General features: G+C 38.3%; 1 protein-coding gene across 2 annotated transcripts in view; it reads left to right on the forward strand.

The window, feature by feature from the left end:
* PARD3B (par-3 family cell polarity regulator beta) overlaps positions 1–22,282 on the forward strand; it is a 959,988-nt gene that overhangs the window by 622,546 nt on the left and 315,160 nt on the right. The window contains exon 16 of one of the 2 annotated variants that reach the window (XM_024564159.3): positions 1,216–1,260. The exons of the other annotated variant lie outside the window; for it this stretch is intronic. Coding sequence (XP_024419927.2) covers positions 1,216–1,260 — 45 coding nt within the window. The remainder of the gene's footprint in view (positions 1–1,215; positions 1,261–22,282) is intronic. 2 annotated transcript variants of the gene reach the window in all.

Genomic DNA, 22,282 nt, shown 5'->3' on the forward strand with positions numbered 1-22,282 from the left:
CTATTTCATTAGAGCTGGGTTTATCGAGAGTTATTTTCCTCCACTTCTGAAGCAAGGTGGTTCGTCTCTTTATATTCTAACTGGTGTTCATGAATTAGGAAGTTTTTCACTCTGGCTATTGGAAATAGTGCCTCTTCCCAGCCCTGTGTCAACTTTGGGCACTGTCCCTTTTTTACTTTGAGGGGGTTCTCTGCCACGCCAGGTCATGATCATCAGTAATCAACAAAATACATAAGGGGCTCCTCTACAGATCTCAGAAAGAATTCTGTATAACGCTCTCCTCTCCAGCTCTCTGACCTACAGACTCCATCTGCCTTGGCTTCCCTGGACACCCAGCTGCATGTCCTCAAGCCGGGAGAATGCCGGGCTCGGCCTGCGGTTCCCTCCCTGCAGCGCAGTCTGGAAACACTCCTCGCAGTAAACTAGAGCAGTTGTGGGATTCACCTCACTTGTTCTCCATCTCTGAGGAGTGACTGTTCTCTGGTGCCTGATGTCTAACCTCTTGTTTCATGTTCTATTTTAAATTTCTTCAGGGGGATGATAAGGCTGTTCACTTTTACTCCAGCTTTATCAAATATAGAAGTTCAGTATTGAATGTATATACTGCTATTATGTTCAAAAGTTTTACTACATATTGTACATCTCCAGGCCCATGCATTTAGTCTCTCCTTTTGCAAACATGAAAACAATAATCCAGTTTTAAAAAACTGAAAGTATTGAAAATTAAAAGAAAATTAAATTATACTCATAAAAGTCATACTCATATATACTCATATATATGTTATGAATGTATATATATACCTTAATAGCTATTTAAAATATCTACCAATGATAGCTGTCAGAGGGGAGGAGAAAGAGGGAGTGGTGGAAGGAAGGGGAAGGGACTAATCAAAGAACATGTATGAATGACCCATGGACATGGGCAACGGAGAGGGGATTGACTGTGGGAGCCAGGAGTGGGCTGGGTGGAGGGGGCAAAAGGGGAAAAAATTGGAGCAACTATAATAGAGTGAACACTAAAAAAAAAAATAGAGAAAAATAAATAAATAAAATATCTATCAATAGAAATGAGGTACCCCAGGTAAGCTGGGAAAGGTTTTATTCTCAAATCTTTGCCAGTAAAAGATTTAACTTAGTATAAATCTATATTAATTTAGTTCAAAAAATGGCTGATTTACAAGCAGACTGATCCTTGTCTCTTTTATTTCTCCTCAGTGCCAGATGAAAGCAAAGTCCATTCATTGGCTGGACACAAATTGGGTAAGAAATCCCTTGTAACTGCCTTTATATTCTTCTTCCTGGAAATCACTGGCTCTGTTTGAGTAGAGGTTGGAACGTATTTTCATCCACTAGTCACTGAAAAGCTTGCTAATTAATACACGAGCTGTCTCTGACTTCCACGAAGATGAATTACTGCTTGGCTCTGTGTGCAGTGGCATAATGTATGCTGACTCAAAATGTTTGCGAGGAAAGAACAAACATGTCCAAAAAATGATCCTACAACCAAAAATCTTAAACCTGTATGCCAGTGGAACACTTAGAACAACAACAAAATTATAAAGAAACCCCAAGAAAGTTTGGAATTTTTTTCCCATGATGACTTTCATATTAAAGTGGTTGGACAAAAAGTTCCAGAATAAGAACATTTGCTGTTCAAAAATGAATAGTCCTTTTACATGACATCAAAGGGGACTTTACCCAAGATGACTGTATTATCTTTCTTTAGACTCATGAATGAGCTTCCTGGAGGTTATCTAGAAAGTCCACAAGGATCTCCAAGTGTCTCCTGGCTCCTTATCATGTGTGAGAAACGTTCAGGTCTCAAATCTAAGCCCCTTCTTCATCGCCAATGGCCTGCTTTCTATTCCTTCACCCTTTCCTCACCATTTATTTACATTAGTTGAAAACACTTAAAGCCACCAGGCTAGTAGACACTGCAGTAATCTCTGTTCTCTACGGGTGCAATATTTGGGGGAGAAATATCCATTTTACTCTTAGAATCACCACTCCAAACAACAGAACGGTTATAATTTGTTGACATCCCTCTGTTTCTGAAACAAAGAAGTCTTTCCCACCACCATGCATCTCCTGGGCTTATGTGCCAATTATGTTTGCAGCGGTAAGTGGCCTTGATGCCTCATTACCTCCATCATGTTCCAGGGCAAAATTATGATTTTTCTCTTTTATTCTTTCTCCCCATTCTCTAGTGATAACAGCAGGGAAGGGCTGCTTCACAACACTTAGATTTCTTTTTCCTTTTTTTTTTTTCCTCATCCTAATAAAGAGCCTGAGAGGTTGGATCACTGTAAAAGAAAAGATTTCTGTTGGAGGGATAAATTGCTACATGCTGGACAAGGGATAAATTGTCACAGTGGATGAGGATCATTCCCATCATCCTCGTCCATTAAATTCTCTGCTACTGTAAATATTTTTAGGAGTCCGAGAAGGACGTTCTCGTGCTCAAGGAACCCCAAAGGATGGCCTCTATTATTTTCATCTTAAACGCATGGTACTGCTTGTAGTTAGTTCTCTTCCTTTTAACACCTGAAGATGAAAGCCTTTTTACATATCCGGATAGGCTTCAAGGTAAAAGTGAAAGTCTTTAAGAATGTTTATCAATTTGGTCTTTGAAAAGGAGGCAATGATAAACTTTCTGGCTTTATCCAAGAAATCAAATTTTATTTTAATATTCCTAATTCCCTAACAAATTACTATGAACTAGTACCTAAAAGTTTTTGCCAGTCTTTTTAAATGAGAGCATTATTACCTTACTATCTTGCTGTATTATTTTAGGTAAATTTGAATGATATGTTTTTATATAGTGTGATATGCAAATATTAATAAGGAATTACTCTAAGTACAAAACTTATAATAGTCTTCTAAGTAAAAATGTCAAAATAGCATAATTTGAAAGCTGTCAGGTAGATTCACTGTAAGCTCCTCATGGCGGCTGTAACTGACTGATAGAAATTGTATCTCCAGTCTCTATGTTGCTTACATGAGCCATACTGTTTACATCCATCAGATGTTTTAAAGAAGATTCAGGGTTATAATGAACTGTCATTCACTATTCACTATCCTTATATTTTTAAGTACTTTTATAACCTGTCACAGCGTCATTTGAATTTTTGATTGGCTGTCTGTGGAACCAGAGCAAATGCTGAAAAACAACCAAAAACTTGATAACTTTGGAGCAAAAGTGCCATATGATAAAACACAATGAAGAGAGCTAAACAATTCCCTAAAATTATACACTCTAGAGTTCAATTGAAAGCACTCTGTAAAACCTTACTAGCGGATTTGAGAAAATAAAGAGCAGCATTGAAGAAACATATGCCACTAACATTGTAAGTTTGTACACTCAAGAATATACCCTCCCCATGCTCTATATTTATTTCTTTGGAAAATTAGTCTTGAATTATAATAATTCTCAAGAACTCATCTCTCATATAAAGGGCAACCCCCTTCTGTGCTCTGCATTTTTTTAAAGTTTTTTTTAGGTTTTATTTATTTTATTTTTTAGACAGAGGGGAAGGGCGGGAGAAAGAGAGGGAGAGAAACATCAGTGTGTGGTTGCTTCTTGCACAGCACCCACGGGGGACCTGGCCTGCAACCCAGGCATGTGCCCTGACTGGGAATTGAACTTGCGACACTTTAGTTTGCAGGTCGGCACTCAATCCACTGAACCACACCAGCCAGGGCTGTGTTCTGCAATTTCTCATTAGGCTTTGGTGGTGGTGGTGAAAGAGGATTAAGGGTTCTTCAATTCTGGCAACCTCTTTTAGTGATAAAATCATTTAAAAAACTAACCTAATATGTAACTGTACTCTCAGTCTGTTACCGTGTGTGACCACTCTACTAGTTACCAGTTCGAATTGTGATGTATAGTGTTCCGTGATCATACTTGTCTCGCCGGTGTCAAAAGGACTCATTCAACTTTGTTTCACCTTTCCCTTCCCCAAATCCTTTCTCCAGAATATTTAGGTTGAAAAAACAAAACTGATTTCTCTTTTGCTAAGAAGAAAGAATATCTCCCTCTGTCTGTTTTTAATTGTAGAAATGTAGGCAGTTTTCATGCAATCCAAGACCATCGGGAAGTTAAATTAAATAGTATACGATGACCTAAATCTATCATCTATCCTCTTACTCAGGATGATATGCAGGATTTTAATAAATTCATCTGAGTTAAAATTTCTTCTGAGTCAGCTACTTACTGTGTAGAGGGCCATTCCGTGCCAATTTCCATCTGTTGGTCTGGCTTGGATACCTCCCAAATTTGTGACAATGTTTTTGGCATCCTTTCCTTGGCTTAATCTTTAAATGGCTGATTTCTCAGAATTCAGATCGAATCAAAGGCTCAGGTAAGATAATCTTTCCAACATTTTTGGCCTCAAAGGTAGTGTTCCCTCATCCCTTCTGGAATCAATCCAGATATTCTGAAGACCCCTCTAGTGTCCTTTCTCAGGTGCTTCCTTCCCCGGGCAGCTCATTACATTCATACCTTGGCAAGGAAGATGGCAGGATGCTCTCCTTCTTATAACTGCGCAGGGTCCTACAGAGTGGAGAGACCTACCCAGAGAAGTTAGAAGCAAACTTTTGCCTTTTGTTTGATTTTTTAAAGAAAAACCACAAGTTTCAGAGAGCCTTGAAAACCCATTAAGGTGTCTTTTACCTCTTTCCTTACCTATCTCACTAATTGAATTCTAACAAAATTCAAATCCTAGCAATGAGTATTTGAATATGTGTGTGTGTATATATGTATATGTATACATATATGTAGGATATGTATATGTAAGATATATATATATCCTATATATAAAACATATGTAGGATATATAGATACACATATATATTCAAATCCTACATATATTCAACTCTATATTTTTTAAACAATATATATTTTAATATATTTACATATATTTTAAACAATAAAACCAATATGTATTTTAAACAATATATATTTTAAAATGCACATTTTAAATTATATTTTTAAACAATAAAATATTTTTAAGCAATAAAACCAATAAATATTGATTTATATTGCATACAATAAGGGAACATTAGAATCCAGAGAAAATGGCATCAAATTTGGAAGAGCTTTAAGAAAATGCTTAATTTTGACTATACAGACTCTCATAGTATGTCCGAGAAGTAATCATTTCTTTCTTTCTTTTTTTATGCGTACTCAATTGACACCTCAACCAGTAGTTTATGCTCCTCAGCAGTCAGACAGAAAGGACTTATAAATTTCACTTTTTTACTGTGTCTTCATTTTTTGTTGTTTTGATTTACTGCTGGGAGCTGTTTTAATATGTATTGACTGTCTGCAAAGATCTTTGCTGACCCAGCTCCTTCAGATGATGCAGTGCTAAAGAAAGCTGATGACTTCTTCTTTATGAGCTCTGACACATTAATTAGCAAAATGGACTAAAAAGCTTTCCTATTTCTATTTTAATTTCTTATATTCTCAAACACCTGTCTGTAGAGCTGTAAAGCAGGCAAGTCTGTAAAAGTAATGGTTGGCAGTAACTCCAGACCTTTTCTGAGACAAGTTTATCAATTAATGAGGAAATACTCATTAACAATCTAGGGGGATATCTCTGTATGAGGTAACTTGCAGCCACTAAGTCTGTTGATATCTTAACACATTCTATTGATGAAGAAGCTGAAGCTCAGGGCATTGAAGGACTTGGTCTCTCTGCTGTTAACTAGTGGGTTTAGGATATGAACCCAGACGTACATGCTTTCGGACATTTCATCTTCCACCAACATATGCCTCATACCTCACAGTCCCAGGAACTGAAAAGAATATAAGAGCAAGACGAAGTTCTAGTTGGGAGGCATGGTGCACACATCAAGGTAGTCCGTAAATCCGGATTTACCTTTTGTAACCCCAGCCAGCCGAACAAGGAACACAACAGGTATCAGTTCTCTAGCTAACTGCTGTAATTCGGTGAGCCAGAAAGGGACATCTGATCATCCTTACCTTTGTTTCCCTGCATGCATGTGTACACGTGTATGGTATATGAATGTGTGGGGCACGTTAAGAGATGTATGACAGCAAATGTGCATGTGATGTGCATGTATTATGTATAAATTATAGCAGAAGTGCGTGTGATGTATATCTTTACGGCAGAGGCTGAGAGTATAATATGCAAGTTGCCAACTTGGCAGACCCTACATTCTGTACCAAATGCACTGTGTGTAAACTTCAAATCCAGAACGTTCAAATGTGGCCAAAGAAATCTCTGGATCATTGCAAAAGAACAGAGCTCTTAAAACATAAGGTAATTGGGTAATCACTTTAATATGAGAGCAATGAGTTGTTAAATGACATTTCATAAATTTTGTTGAGTCTTAGTATTCCATATTTTTATAGAATATCTAAATATGTGTCTAAATTTTAGAACACCCATGGTCATTTTTCATATTTGAGTCTTCTCCTTGGATTGCTGTTTTTCATGATGTTTTATTATTGCTGATGAGGAAGTAAAACCTTGGAGTTAGTGGGTTAGTGGGGTTAGTTCAAGTCAGTGGAATTGAACTCTGTTTCTTTCCTTAGCAATTGGTTAAGGCAATACTGCATGGTTATCTATTTGGACAAATATCTCAACTCAGTACTTTGAAAGATTTTGTAATTGGAACACACAAGATATGTACACATTTCTCATCTGTTCCAGCTTTGCTTTACATTTCCATGGGGTTCAGGAAGTTTCCATTAAAAAATTAGCAATATGTCTAGGATTCTCCCATGTAAACTTGATTATGAAGCAACCCTGGCATTTTCTATGTTGCAAAGATTACTGTACTCTGGTCTCTAAAATTCAATGAGTCAAGTTGAATTAGGAAAATGGCAGTCTTTTTAGAAACAAGATAAGGTTCTTCACTATTTAAATATGGTAAAGGTGTGTGCATCTCTGAATTTTATAAGTAAATAGAGTCTACAATTTCTTCCAAATCAAATTTCAAAATTAATTATTTCAGTTCCTCTCACGTTTATTAAATGTCCATTCTGTGACAGGTACCGCATTAAGTGCTGGAGATACAAAATGACATAAGATATGGCATCTGCTTTAGAAAAAATGTTTATAAAAGCAGTAGAGGAGAAAGACATAAATACCTAGTTAAGTATTTGGTACATTCGTATTAAAGAGTGCGGTGCGGAAATCTCACAGAGGATATATTGCTTGCTTCTGATTGGGACTGGGGATCAGCTGTCATGTTTCGGAGAGGAAGTGCTTCCATAGCAGGATCTGCAAGGTAAATAAAAGTTTGAGAAATAGAAAAGGTCAATGAGCTAACACATTTCAGCCATATGGAAAGTTATAAAAGCACAGAACATCGTGGTACGTTCAAGAAACTATAAGCAATTCATTGTGTCAGGAAAGCAGACTAATAAGGAGCAAGTAGGGAGATATTAAATCTTAGGGAGCTCCTCCCAATTGAACAGAAAACAAACAAACAAAAAGGAAGGGAAATAGTTAAGACCATTGCAATAGTCCAGATAAAAGATCATGTAGGCATAAACTTAATGGATAGCAATAGGAATGGGAAGAAAAATAAGAAATATTCAATATTTAGGAAATAAAGACTTGAGTTGTTTTGTTGTTTAATTAAACTTAGTGTGTGAGTGAGGAAGAGGATCCAATTTGAATCTCATTGTATCCGTCAGCCACTGTTGCAACTGTGCTGCACAATAAAACAGTAAACATTTATTTCTTGATCATGTATCTTCATGTACACTGGGATTGGCTGATCCCAGAAGTGTTTGCTTGAGCTTGGCTCCAATCTACAGTTTAGGTCCAGGTTTTCTGCATGTGTCTCTCATTTTCCTTAGACCAAAGGTTTCCTGAGTGAAGTACCTTTGAAAACAAGGGTGACAAGATGAAAATAGGGTAGAGTAAGAGGCTCTGGCATAAGCTATGTGCCAGAGCCTTTATGTAGTTAGTGCCGTGCAGGCAAAGGTAGCAGAGGAGAAGGAGCAGAAGGAGTGGAGGGAAGTGTGGCAGGATGGCGTGAGCTGAATAGGAGGAGGAACTCTGTATGAGGGTGGAGGAGCAACACACTTGAAAGTGGAAAGGACAAATAGGGAGGAAGTTGAGCCCCCTCTAAACCCAGACATGCGTGGTATGACAGGTGAGAAGGAGCAGCTTCAAATGAGAGGACTGCAGGAGACACAGACATCTTAGTGGATCCTTAGATTTCAATCACCAGTAAGTCAGGGAATTTCCAGAGAACAGGTTGAAAGTGAACAGTATTTGGGCAACCATGGAAGGATAGGGGGTACTCAAGAAGTCAGGGTGGGAGTTGGGGATGGCGGGGAAGTGGGACCGTGAGTCATACAGGGAGATGGACAGAGTGGTGGAAGTTGACACCACAGGAAGGAAGGAATGACCAGGGGCCTCACCTCTTGGGAAAGACAGGAGTGACACGCGTGACCAGCTTGGTTTGCTTAGATTGCTCTACAGTTGCTGAGAGAATTACTCCTCACTCTTTGGTGAAGGGAGAAGGCTTGGGCCGGGGTAGACTCAATGGTAACCTGAATGGATTACTTCTTGGAAAGAGCTCCTGTCTCTAAAGGATGAGGAGATGAAGAGTTTGGGGAGGAAATGGTCCCAGAGTCACAGAAGGTTTGAGAAGATGCCTCATTCTCACTAGGTTTGGAAATTGAGAGGTGGCCGTTAGTAATCACTTCACCTAGAGGTAATTTCAGTTGACAGGAGAACAGGAGCTAAAGAAGTGGCTTAAGGAGGAACGGGGGGCTAAAAAAAGCATAGATAGTCTTTCCAGAGAGATGTATGTGAGAAATTGTTTTATTGTTCTACTTTATGCTATTAATGAGAAACAAGGAAGCATGTTTCAAGACTGAGAGGAAAGAGGCACTTATGAGAGAATGAAGAAATAAGAAAGGGAAAATTGTCAGAGGATAGGATTAAGAGTATAGTTTTATAGCAGTTGGCCTTAAAGAAGGTGGGTCAGATTGTAGGGAAAATGGTGAGGGTGCATGGGTGTGTGGGGGTGGATTTGAGATGGAGGAGGTGAGAAATTAAGAACAATAATGGTCTCAGTTTTCTCGATAATGTTGAAATCTGCACATAATGGAGTTGGCCAGGAAAATAATAAACACTAGATGATAGGTAACTCACGTTGAGTTATGTTTAAATCACTGAAGCAAAATTGGAAGGGAAAGTAAAAAAAATAATACTTTTATACCGACATACATACATGCACATTACATTCAAAGGTTGCGTTACAGATAAACTGCAGTTTTTCCCCAAACTAAAATCTTGTTATCTCTTGCCATTACATTTTGAATACTCTATTTATGTTGGAATTGTAGAATGTTAGCAGACAGGGCTCCCGGCCCTGAGTGCATCGGCCTAGTGCTAGCTGGTAGTATGTGGGTTCCTGACTTCATGTGAGAAAGATTTCATAGCACAAGTCCAGGTGACTCTGAGAGTATGTTTGTTAAAGCTGGGAACAGTAAAATAAGGAGGGGCTTAGTGTAGAATAAGCAACAGGAATGCCTAGGCTTGGCTGCCTTAGCTCACTGGGAGGTCAGAGAAAAGGGGGCTTTGGGGACAGAGTCAAGGGGTTAGCTTGGGACTAGCTGCTGCTGCCCACTACCCCCCTGATTTCAAGTCTCAGGGTCCCTTAGAGTTTAGAAGACGGTGTCTGTGGGAGAAGAAATGAGGGGAGAACAGGGGAAGGGGCATGGCGCAGGTTGCTGTTCACCAGTATCCACGTCCATGTCTTCTCCCTCCTCCTGGCTAGCTTGCAAAGGTTGTCCTGGAAGTTAGGCTCTTCCACAGGATCACAATGAAAGCATTCCAAAGACCCATGCATGGGAGGTTGTGGTGTGACGCGGTTTGTTTAGGTAGAAATAAAAGCCGCACCTGGGTTTCCACTTTCCCATCTCTGTCCATCCTACCATGGAAAAAGTCTAACCTTGTTCTCAGCAAGGCCAAAGCAAAAGCCAGTGTCATGAGTTTCTGCTTCATACTAAAGCTTAGTCCTCATGGAGCCCATACCATCTGCTGTGGGCCCCAGGAGCTGCCAGACCCACAGAGTCGCAAGCTGCTGGGAGAGAGAGAATGCGAACAAATGGGGTGAGTAAGGGTTACAAGCAAGAGAGAGAGTGTATTTCTTTGTTCCCCTGGGATTATATTAGCTTGGGCTTAGGACAGACCATGTGCTTTTTCAGAATAACCAGTGTCCCAAGCTTTCTTGAGCTTTTGATAGTCCCACCCCCTAGTTAGACTGACAGGCCTCTTTGATCAAGGCCCCCCGACTTTGCCCCTTCCCGTCCACCAACTACAATCCAGTACCAGAGGGGAAGAAGGGAGGAATGTTGCTCCCCTTGGCAGTACAGTGCTGTGGTCTCCCGGGGTGTGAAGTTGTAGCTTCATAGAGAAGCAAACAGGCTTGTGCTCCCCAGTTTATTAAACTCGATGTCTAGTTTCTTTTGCTCCCCTTTTCTTTGTTAATAATTAGCTAAACACCAATAGTAATGTTAGGCCTAAATGGAGCATTGTATATCTCTACTATAATCAGCTTACTTATTTTGAAGATCAAGGCCTAGAGAGGGGAAGCTGTCCCGCCATCAAGGGTCCAGCTGGTCAGTGATAGGACTTAGGCTCAGATCTATTTCAACAATCTCTTGTTTTGTGAATTCTACTAGTTTTGCCTGATTTAATAGCCTAAACTATCATTAAAACCTCAGAATTTCCCCAAGCCCAGCATGTGTACCAAAAAGATAGAGTGATTTGGCTCATCCCTTGTCATTTTCCTTTGAGACTCCTGCATTAAAATCCTCTAAAATTGAATCAGGTCCTATACACAAAAAGTCCCTATTTTGTTCAAAGTTTATGCTAAAGACTTTGTAACAGTTTATATTTATTTATAGTTTCTATTAATTATACTTTTTACTTTTATAATTTCATTCTATTTTTTTCCTAAATATAAATGCATAGGACAAACTGTTTTATTATGAGGTTCAGTGAACATTTGTTGATGTGGTGTATTTTGGTATGTATTTTTCCCTATGCCCTTATATAGTGATATTTACATTACAAAATTCTCAATAATAATTTTTTATTTTCCTATCTCTCTTGTTATTCAGAACTCAACAGTTTATCTTTGAGGATAAAATTTACTATGCTTAAGTGTGCACTGATTAGAAAATTTATCGTTTCTAAAGTTTTTTGAATTATTTGAAGAAGTAAAATAATTTTATAAAGGGAAGAGACTATTTCTAGATATGTCAAATTCTTCCAATGTGGCTGACTCCCAAACTTCACCATCCATGGGGAATATGTGTCTTTTATGTTTGGAAAACAATGGTTGGGAACTGACAATTCTAATAGTGTTTCTAAGTGCCAGAGTGAACATCTGCAGGGAAAAACGTTTTTAAAGGGTGACATGATTGTTGATAATACAAAGTGAATGTTTGACATCAGACTTTACTGTATACTGAGCTATCTCTACTCGACTTTGAATTAGCTCTGCAACTGGAAAGGAACAACAGTGAGGAGTGACTTAAAAATGACTCCAAGATGCCATCGACAGTCAGAATGTTATTGTATGAACTTAGGTATACCATGGGTGAAAACAAATCATATTCTCAAAAACACGGTAACTATAAATTTTAACTTACAGTGTGAGCATCCATTCTGTCCTCTTTCCTGTATATTTAGCTTTAGAATATCTTCAGTGAACTTTTTGCAATGAAACTATTTCAATAAAATCACTGGACGCTAACCTACTAGCTTTAAATAATGGCATCTCTTATCAAGAGTAGACTTGAGAAGAGCTAAAAAGCTTTTTAATTCCTACCTAATTATTTTAGAAGGTTTATATTGAGACCTAGAATTAAAAATCACTCCTCTAAGGAAGATAATGTATGTGTAAATTTGTTGTGGAGTAAAAAAAGGAGATGCTCCGATTCCAATGACCCAGAAAGGTTGTGAGCTATTTGCTTGCAAAACCTTGGATGTCGAACTTCTACAGAAAACCTAGTTGCCAGTGTTAACTGAATGGCAATTTAGCCATTCCAACCACGGTTTTAGTTCGGAAGTTTTCTCAGCTAAAAATTAGCCAACATGTAGAAGGACAAGTTTAAAATCCAACCTGGGAAATCTAAAGATGAGCTTTTACATAATAGATACCCAATCTACATTGAATAATATAATATGTATCAAGACCTAAATTTTGTTTTTTAATACTGATAAGGGTATAATACTGCCAACTAAAGGTGAGAAATATTTTAGACTATATCAGCTTTGATAATTTCAGCATTACTTTATTTTAGATGGCGTGTGTATATATGACTGTAAAAACATAAGTTTCATAAGTGAATACTAATGGGGGTAGCAAGTAGAAAGGAAGCATTAAAAGATATGAATATTTCTAGAACAGTGTTTTCTACTTAAAAAACACTCATTTGTTGCCATATTCAGGCTTCAACCACACAGATAAATGTCAGTACCTCTAAGTCACACCACGCCCTTCATCACCGTGTACTGACCTGCCCTTCCAGCCTTCCCTCTTGCCTCCATCCCCTCCACCCCACTCCATCAGCCGAATCCCACAGGCCCCTCTCACAGAGCTGTTCACCTGCTGCTGTCTGACCGCATGCTGGGCTGGTCTTCCGTTCTCAGAGCCCCAGCTGAGCTCTGGAAGCCCCACCTCCCTAAGAATCCCTCCCTGCTCCCTCAGGCAGGGGCCTTTTCTGGTTTGTAGCCTTCTTTAACTTCAGGTATTTCTAGGCTTCCTTTTTATACTTTTTAACTTCTCTCACCTTTTCTTGCCCAAATTCACATCTTTGCTTCAGAGCCAATCAGCCCACAATATCCCCTCAGGCTGTTTTTTAAAAATCTCCTTTGATCAGCGGTCCTGATTCCCTTGCACCCTTAATAATCCCAAGGCTCACCTTTTCCACACATAGGCAGGAGAACTCTGTTACCTGCTGCATAAAAGGGGAGGAACCAATAACTTGTATTAAACCAGTGTTTGTTGAACACCTACCATGCGTCAGACACTATTGCAGGTACTGCAAATACAAAGTTGTACAGAACATGGATTCTGCCCCCAACGTGCTCACAGCTTAGGCGCAGCAATAGGAATGCAAACAGTGAAATACCATGTGCTTATATATGAATGCGAATACGTGGAAAAGGTAACATCGGTTACCTTTACTGAGTGAGAGAAGAAGATTGAATTGGGGGTTCAAGGGGGATGTTTGCATTTTCTCTAGTATTTGAAGTTTTACATTGAGACTATAATTATGTGCCTGTTGGGTAACGAAAAATTATGGATTTTTATAAATGAAAACATTTGAAACATTACAAAGCTTCACTTGCTGAATCTAATAATAGAAATGGTGCACAAATGGGAGGATTTGGCATGGGGACAGGCGCAGAGTCTGTACAGAAGAACCACAGGCAAAGGAAGGAGGTGAGAGGCCAAACACCCTGAGTCATACTGGAAACCTCTTTGGGGCCCAAAAGTATTTCAGGGAAAAGGAGTGGAGCGGGGAGTAAGCATGAGCCACCTCATGTATGGGTTGTTGGAAAAAGTGCCAATGAAAAATATATTTAGAAAAATTTAAACACCTCTGTCAATTTTTCCTATCCTAGGAATCAGGAACTTAGTCTTTATAATTTATTTGTTAAGGTACCCACATCAGTCTATGTATAAAAATGTTCTTTTTTAGAGTTTCATGATGCCCAACTGTGCCCAAGAAAAGCAGAATTATAATAGGACTAATGATGAATATGTAAAACTTAAAGAGAAAGCTTAAAGCAAACTAGGTTACTTCTTGCTAAAATGTGAATTCGTTCCCACTCTATTGATTATTAGAAACCACACACCTACACAAATCAACTTACAAATTCTACCCCATCAAACCAAAACAGAGTTGTTCAAAGTTACCTTTTGAACAAAAACGCTTTCATTGAACAAGGTTAAAAAATGCATGCCTTTTTAAACAAGGCAAGCTGCAACTACAAGGAGAGAGAAGGGTAAAATGCAGACAGTTTTGTAAAACATCGTGAGGTGCTATCGGGCGATGACAGAGGTATGTAGAAACACGGGTGCCACCCTGGAGCTGGAGGCTTGTATCTGCTGTTCTGACACGCCTCGGAGACAATGCTGCTGCTGTAGATTAGTGGCCGAGAGTCCAGGAACCATTTTAAGTGATGTACATGGGCACTTTTTATTCTTAAAAAGTACTTATCTGCATTAGCGTGTATTAGTAACCTACTGGTTTTCCATTTATAGCAGTTTTTTAAAAGAACTTCACCCTTTCTTTTTTAATGACAGTTTACCCTCAACATTCTTTTGTATTAGTTTCAGGTGTGGAGCATAATGGCCAGTCACATTTTACAGTGTTCCCCCCGCTATTTCCAGTGCGCACCTGGCACCATACAGAGTTATTACTGTACCGTTGACTGTGTTCCCTGTGCGGTCCTTTACATCCCCATGACTGTTTAGTACATACCAATTTGTACTTCTCACTCCCTTCACCGTTTTCAACCACTCCCCCAAACCCACTCGCCTCTGGCAACCATCAGTCTGTTCTCTGTGTCTGTGAGTCTGGCTCTGTTTTGTTTGTTCATTTATATGGTTCTTTAGATTCTGCTTTTATATAATTTCTTGGCTGACTGCTTAATTGAGATAAAATAACATTTGATTTAACACTTCTAAGAGGGTAGTCCTATGGTTGAAAATTCTCAAAAATTAATAATTTTTTTAAAAAATTATTATTGTTATTTTCCCTATCTAGAGCCACAACAAAGAGAGATGGTCTTGGATTCCCTTTGCTGAGGAACCTCTATTCAGGGGATGAGGTTTGTGAGCCCACCCTTCTACTGAGGTTGTAGGTCCTTTTGCGGGTCACTGCTTTAACTCTCACGTACTTTTAAATTTGTCTCCCAGATCCTCCAAGATATCATTATCACACCACTTCCCCAAGCTCCAGGTTCCTAGTCTCAGCATTTACCTGAAGGGCAGCTCAACCTTCAAGTCCAGTTGCTTAGCATGTTTCATGTTTGAGTTTTTTGTTTATTTTTTATTTGTCAAAGGGTTTGCTTAAGAATTTCCCTGAATTTTGTATAAGCTAAGCAATGCATTTAAATGTGTATTTGCATTAATTTATCCAAGAACGATTTGTATTTTTATCATCAGGACTTTGAGAATTGATATATTACTGGAAATAGAAGTCTAGAGTCCAGTAATTATTTGCTGAATGAATGAATGAACAAATGAATGAATGAATGGTTATCCTTTGTGAATGGCTGAGTTCAAATAAACCATTTGGGTCCAATGCAGGTGGAAGCACACATTAAGCTAGGTTTTATCTCACTGGGTCTGGATTACTTTTGATAAGACAAACCAGTTTAAAATATTCCTTTGAAAAATAGGAAAACCACGTGACATGGGAACAAAGTGGAGGATGATGTCCATAATATGCTGAGAAAGTTTGAAATGGAAAATTCCCTTTAATAAGAAACCACATAATAAAAAGTTCTGGTTATATTTGTAGTTACCAGCCATGGCTTATTACTCTGTCTAGAGAATCTTACAATGATTCATTCTTTTAGGAAGAAGTAAAATAGGGTTCACAAAGGAGCTTTTATCAGATTCTAATGTGCCCTGTCGTAAAGTGGGAAGAAGAGGCGTATCTGGCTGTTTGTTGTCGCTGCTTACGTGGGCCTTGGATCGGATACTTATTAGAATTCTTCCTGAACCCCTGGGAAGCCCTTTAGACCGAATTCCTAGCCGTGACCACACCCAAAGTATAGTGCATGAGAAGGCTGCTTGATCGGTCCTTTAGGTACTAAAACAAATCAAAACCAGTCCAGTTCACTCCAATGAAAGCTGTCCTCCCATATGTTCTTTTTGTACCACATTCTCTGTAGTTTTTCATCTTTCTGAAGACCAGAAATTCTGACACGTTATAGCATTTTAATGTAATGTATCAGCTCTGTAAGACTTGTGTTACCGTAGAGTGCGAGATGAGATTGGCCAAGGGCCCGATGAGCACTTCGATGAGGTGTCAGCTCACAGTCCTGCTTCTGACGCGCTGTTGTTGCTGTTGGAGTGAGTCTGCGGGAGTTAAGGGCCCCTGTTAGTTCTCTGGAAGGAAAATAGTAGCGTGGTCAGCTTTAGTAAAATGGAGGATGTGCTAGTTGTATTTGTGGCTGAAGAAATTAGTAGACTTTTATTTTTTTATTTTTCCTCTGTGCCTTTTCATCTTTTGTTTCTATGAATTAGAATTTCTGGACATGGCAGCCAGGGCTGGCATTGCACACACAATACCCTTGGCTCCAAAGAGGTCGCAGATTTGGACCATTTCCCAGATTATACATCTGCCCCTCTAGCTCGCATTTCAGAGCATATGGCCGTGGCAGAGGGGGCAGATGAGAAATTGTCTCAGCAGTGCTTTCAAAGAGGAAGAGAGAGGAAGCTTCTTAGTTGTTACTTGAGTATTAATAGGGTGTGAGTAGAACTGCTTGTGAATTGTCTTCAGTAAATTAAAATGTACACATTGTTTTGCAGTCATAGACGCCGAAGTAAGTACTGCCTAGTGGGAATACACAACCCCTGACCTCTATTGTTAAGGAGCGTATGTGTCATTTGAAATGACTACAGCAGTACCTGCCAGCGGGGGAAATTTGGAATCATCCATTTACTGCTTTACATTGTATTGATTTCTCAAGAGCTGATATATCACTTCCCTTAAAATTGTATCTCTATATGCAGATACTTATTGGAGTAATTAACTCATTTCAGAGAATGCTACCAAATGGCAACATAGGGCTAGGCGGAGGCCCCAGGTTGCTATCTCACTGCTGAGAGGATAATGCTTTATGGTCCAGGAGAAATATCAAGAGTAAGGACAGATGAAGGGAAAGAGATGGATATGAGAAAAGATGTACCTATCATTCCTTATCATGAGCTCATCTGTCACTTTTGTTCTGAATCCATCCCCAACTGTTTCTTCCAAGTCCTTCTTCAATCAACTAATAGCTTTTTTCTGCCGTCTTTCTATTCTTCCTCATCATTGGCTCCTTCCTTTAAACCAGGAGGAATAATCAAGGTGAAAAAGAAATGGTGGGGTGGAAACAGTGGAAATACAAGTACATAGAAGCAGAGAGTAACAAAAGGAAGTGGATAAAAAAAAAGCAATGGATAGAAGTAAGTGCAGCCAGCAACTAGGTCCTGAAAGCTTTGTTTTCTTTGCCAAGAAGTCTCACCTTATCATGGAAATAGCAGAGTAACCATCTAAAAATAAAAATCAGACCTTGTCATATCCCTTCTTCAAAGCTTTCAACGTGGAACAATTAGATATCCACATGCAAAAAGAAAAAAAAAGAACCTATACTTTTTCTGTATGAGAAATTAAGAATGGTTCATAGATCTAAATGTAAAAGCTAAAACTAAAAAACTTCTAGAAGAAAATAGGAGAAATTTTAATGATAGTGGATTAAACAGAACAACTTTTTGGAACACAAAAAGACTCTGAAGTATAAAAGGAAAATTCAAGAAATTAGACTTTATCAAAATGAGAAATACTTTTTCTTCCAAAGATACTATTGAGAAATGAAAACACAAGCTACATGGGGAAAATGTTTGAAAACATATATCCAGAAAAAGATCTTTCTGCAGAATATACACAATCTCTGGACCCCAGGGAACACCAGTGTTTAATGACAAGCAAAGGGCCAGCTAAGACTACTAAGCTACTTTCAATAAGCAGTAGTGCGGGGCTGAAGAGGATTGTTAGAGAGAAGTGAGTAGAATTGCTATTAAAGGGTGTAAAGACAAGTGTAGGACTTGATAATTTCTGACATTTGGGGACAAGAGACTGGGGGACCCAGAGCCACCTGGGACTTTGAAGCTGGAAGATCAATAGAGAGGCGATAGCTTTAATAGAAAAATAAATAAATAAACCATGAAGAGAAGCCAAGTTGTGAGGAAGAAGCATTTGCAGATATGAGTCTGGAACTCAAGAGACAAGTGAAGGTCAGCAGTATAGATTTAGAAGTTATCTACATAAAGCCAATAGTTTGGATCTTGGTTTTGTCCACATGATTGCACAGATTAAATTAAGTAATAATTCTTGGAAAGAGTTAGCAGCCATTAATTGATTTGGTTAACTAGAAGCCTCAGATGAAGGCACAGGCAGTTACTAGAGTTAATGATCAGTCTCATTTTTGCTATTATCATGTTCAGTGGCTTAAAATGACTACGATGTTTCTCTGAAAATGAGCAGCTGTCTGGAAAGGCAAAATTTCTAGCAGTTATAAAGTTGATACCCAGTTAAATCAACTTATACATTTATATTCGTAAGACATCATAAACATGCAAATGTGATCCTTATGCAAGTTTGTAAACATGAGTGGGACAAGGTGCGCGGAAGTCATCATGCATGGAAATCGGCACGGACTTTGCCCATGCAGTTGTGTTTTCTTTAAAGATGCAGTTCTATGTGTGTTTATTGTATTCGTCATCTGTTCTGATCCCCTCACAAAAGTCAGCGTATACACATACTTCCACATACACATTAGGAAAATAATGTTGAATAAATTATGATACGTTCTTCCTAAAGTAGTTAGTGTTATCTTCAGAGGTTAATAGATAAATTGTCTTACTATTTAAAAACACTTTTATTGGATATGCATAAAAGGTACAGGTTTGCAAAGAGTGACTTTTTTATCTCTCTCGTAAATTGGTAATTCATATTACAGACACATACAGTATTTTAGTTTGCATACTCATTATGCCATGTTTGCTGGTATCAATGCTGAAGTTTTTACAAAAATTGCTCTACGCTGTCCTCAGAACAAGCAGGAAAACCATACAATTGAAACTGGATGGAGTCAGCACCAATAGCGTGCTCCACGACCAATTAATATTTCTTTTTAGGCTTAGAGAAAGAAAAGGCTCCCAAGAATGTGCATCGAACACCTACTTACCTGTGGCCTTTGGGAAGAATTGGGGGGTGAACAGAACAGATGCACCTGCAAGAGTTAGTGTCTGATCATCGATCTCTGAATGCTAGTAAGTCTGGAGTATTTACTTTTGAAGTCAACGTGAGGGGCGCTGCAGCTTCTCTTCCTTCGTTGAGTTTTGAGACGCTGCTGTAATTATGCCGTTGTTTTTCTGCCTACAAATGGCATAATTTCTGTTATAGTGAATAGGGTGGAGTGTCAGTGCATTTTGATATACCATTTTCAATATCGCTACTGATACTGAGACTTCACTGAGGAGATGGTCAATGCAGTGTAGTTATATAGACGTCACTTTTCATTATTTTATTCTCAAAAGGGGGGAAAAGCTCTGCTACAGGAACACTGGTAACAAGGAAGATATTTTTTAACTAATATTCATTGCTCTTTTTAACACTTGATACTTATTAATTACATTAAGTGCAAATCACATGCTAATATGGGAAGTTAAGAAATATTCAAATCTTTGGATTTTCCAGAAGTGAATTTTACCAGATACATATTTATTAAACTAAACAGGCTATTACCTAAAGCTTAGAAATCCTCTGTTCATATAGATTTTTATCATCTTGGGACTTTGCCAGTGACATAAAATATAAATCTTGAGAGAAGGGCTTTTGATTTTTACTAAAAGTAACTCACATATCCTGTAAGACATCAATCATAGGACTCATTAGGAACATTGTACTAAAAAATTAAAATGATTCTTATACTAAGATTATACCACTCTATTCTTGAAAATACATAGCTTCTTATCTGAATATGCTTTGCCTTTTAGACTTCCATTTTAAGAAAGGAAAAGTAATTTTTGATTAAATATCTATTGATTTACTGTCTCCCAGGCCCACCAAATGGAGTTTTCTAAGACTAAAATGCAGTTACCTCTAGAATAAATTTTGGCAGCTGAAATGGAATTTGGCAACTGTTTAACTGGACACAGAAAATTCACTTAATTTAGAACAAGAAGTAAAGTGGACAGTATTTTATCTCATTCAGGATGCAGTGGTATTTTAAGGAGGGATAATAATAAGGTGGCAACCCAATATAACAAATACATGAAAATGAATTTAGTTTTGTAGTCCATAACCCCATGCAATATTGTAGATCAAAAATGCAATTATTGGAGTCTTTTTTTTAAAGATAACATCCAGCACTGAGAATTAATACATGGGAAGTACTTAGCATAGCTCCTGGAACACAGTACGTTTGCAATAAAAGTTAGCAATTACTGTGTTTTCTGTTGCTGTTTCCTATCCCATTCTGTGTCTCTCTTCACTTTTCTCCCTCAGACTAATTTCAAGAAGCATGATTTTGGCTCACCTACATTTTGAACCCTGGTTTCTACTCTTTTGACAATAAAAGGATTCTTTTCCATACCTTCCCCTCTTTCGTTCTCACTGAGGAGAAAGGAGGAGATTGGCAATGGCGGTGGTCTCCTGGCAGATGTGTCTGGCACACGTGGTTTTTAAAGTCAGGCTGTAAGAATAGAAGTGATTTTCAGTGAGATGTGCCACTTTTCAGGCTTCTTTTTGACTTGCCCTTACAGATAGGGCTCTTAAAATAATTTCCAACAAAAAGAATCCCATCCTCCATTTTAATGACACTAAAGAAGAAGAAACAAAGAATATTTTTCACACAAGATTTAGAAAATCTAAATCCAGGATTTTTTTTTTATTATAAAATCTAAGGTAATTGAACTCACTTTGAAATTTTAGTAATGCATATCTTGAATTTTCAAAGATGATCATTTATTCTAAGTTCTTCTTTCTCTTATTTTTCTATTGTAGTCCCAATAATATTTTTCCATTTCAGCCAGCAAGGACAACAGAACTCCTTTAACCTTCAAACACTCATGCAAGTTACGTCATCAAGTCGTGATACTTGACTTCTCACAGTGCCCTGGTGCCACACGAGATACTGTGAGGGTCCGAGCAAGGTTAAGGGCACGGGAGCAGACAGATTTTCAGAGAAAGTAAAACTGATTGTATGTATGAAACAATTAAGAGCCAGTGACTGGTAAATACTAAACTCTGAAGTAGAAAGTGCCAGATTGTGTGGCACAGACAATAGGGCACCGGAGGCTTAAAGATGGGCAAGATCAGTGTGGGCTGTGTTCATCGAGAAAGGATTTGGCCTGAGCTTTGAAGGATTGGTTGGATTTGGATCACGGTAGAGGAGAGGGCAAGGCCTTCTGGGCAGCAGGGAAAGCAAAAGCAAGCTCAGAAGTAGAAATGTCATGCAAATGTCATAGGAGGCCTTAATTTTAATGATTCTGCGGTCCTACAAGGTAACTTTGACCTCATTGTAATTTGTATCAACAGCAAAGATTCCAGTTTCATAGCTAGCTTCATTTAGAGAGAAGGAAGATTAATGGGTAAATACTGAATACATACATTTAAAAAATAATAATAGTAAATAGAAATATGAAAAAGCCGGAATTTTAGTTTCTAGCTATTCTAAGCATAGTTTTTAGTCCAGGGCTTGTTTTTAAAAACAGAAGACCGAATTCTTAGGATCTCATAAGGTGACTCAAACATACAAGAAAACTAATCTAATCTGGGTAGGAGAAGAAGGATGTTTTTCTTAATACTCTAATAAAAATGGCTGCCACCAATTTTATATGGCACCAGTTCTCTTGGGTATTAATCAAACTCTTTTAAGGCTAAACTTCAGACTTGCTCTCTTCCCAGGGCCTTTAGTGAGTGAGCCCTGGTGAATATAACCATCATTCAACTCCATGCCGTCTCCAGTGAGAGAGAATGCTGACACCCACATGCTTTAGAGTCAACTGCGAGAACTCATTAATACTGGGCCCAAGTAGGAACTGCTGATCATCAGGGCTTTCATCACAAAGTAAATTAGAAGTTGTGCATCACCATGTCTGTGACAAACGTGCATTAGTAAAAGTAAATAAGCATGATGACAGACCGATTAAGCTCTGTTTACATAATTGGTTCTTAAAAACACTTTATTCCAATATATTAGGAGAAAAAGGAGCATCAACTTACAAATCAGAGTGACTCTTTTAGAACACTGAACACAAGAATTCTTAGAATTTTGCACTAAAAGGTCCTGGCAGAAGGCAGTATTGATTCAAATTACTGGTCAGCACTGTGAAGATGCTGTACTTTTCTGGGTGTTAAAAATCTACCAAGAATATAAGAGAAAGAAAATGGACTTTCAAGTACATTGAAACATTTGATTTGAAATGAAGTAGAAAGAACCTTGTGCTCTAATGTCACTAGTGTGGTGAGACAGTAATTTGTGGA

Source organism: Desmodus rotundus, chromosome 2 (assembly GCF_022682495.2).
Source record: "Desmodus rotundus isolate HL8 chromosome 2, HLdesRot8A.1, whole genome shotgun sequence".
In the NCBI taxonomy this organism is placed as follows: domain Eukaryota; kingdom Metazoa; phylum Chordata; class Mammalia; order Chiroptera; family Phyllostomidae; genus Desmodus; species Desmodus rotundus.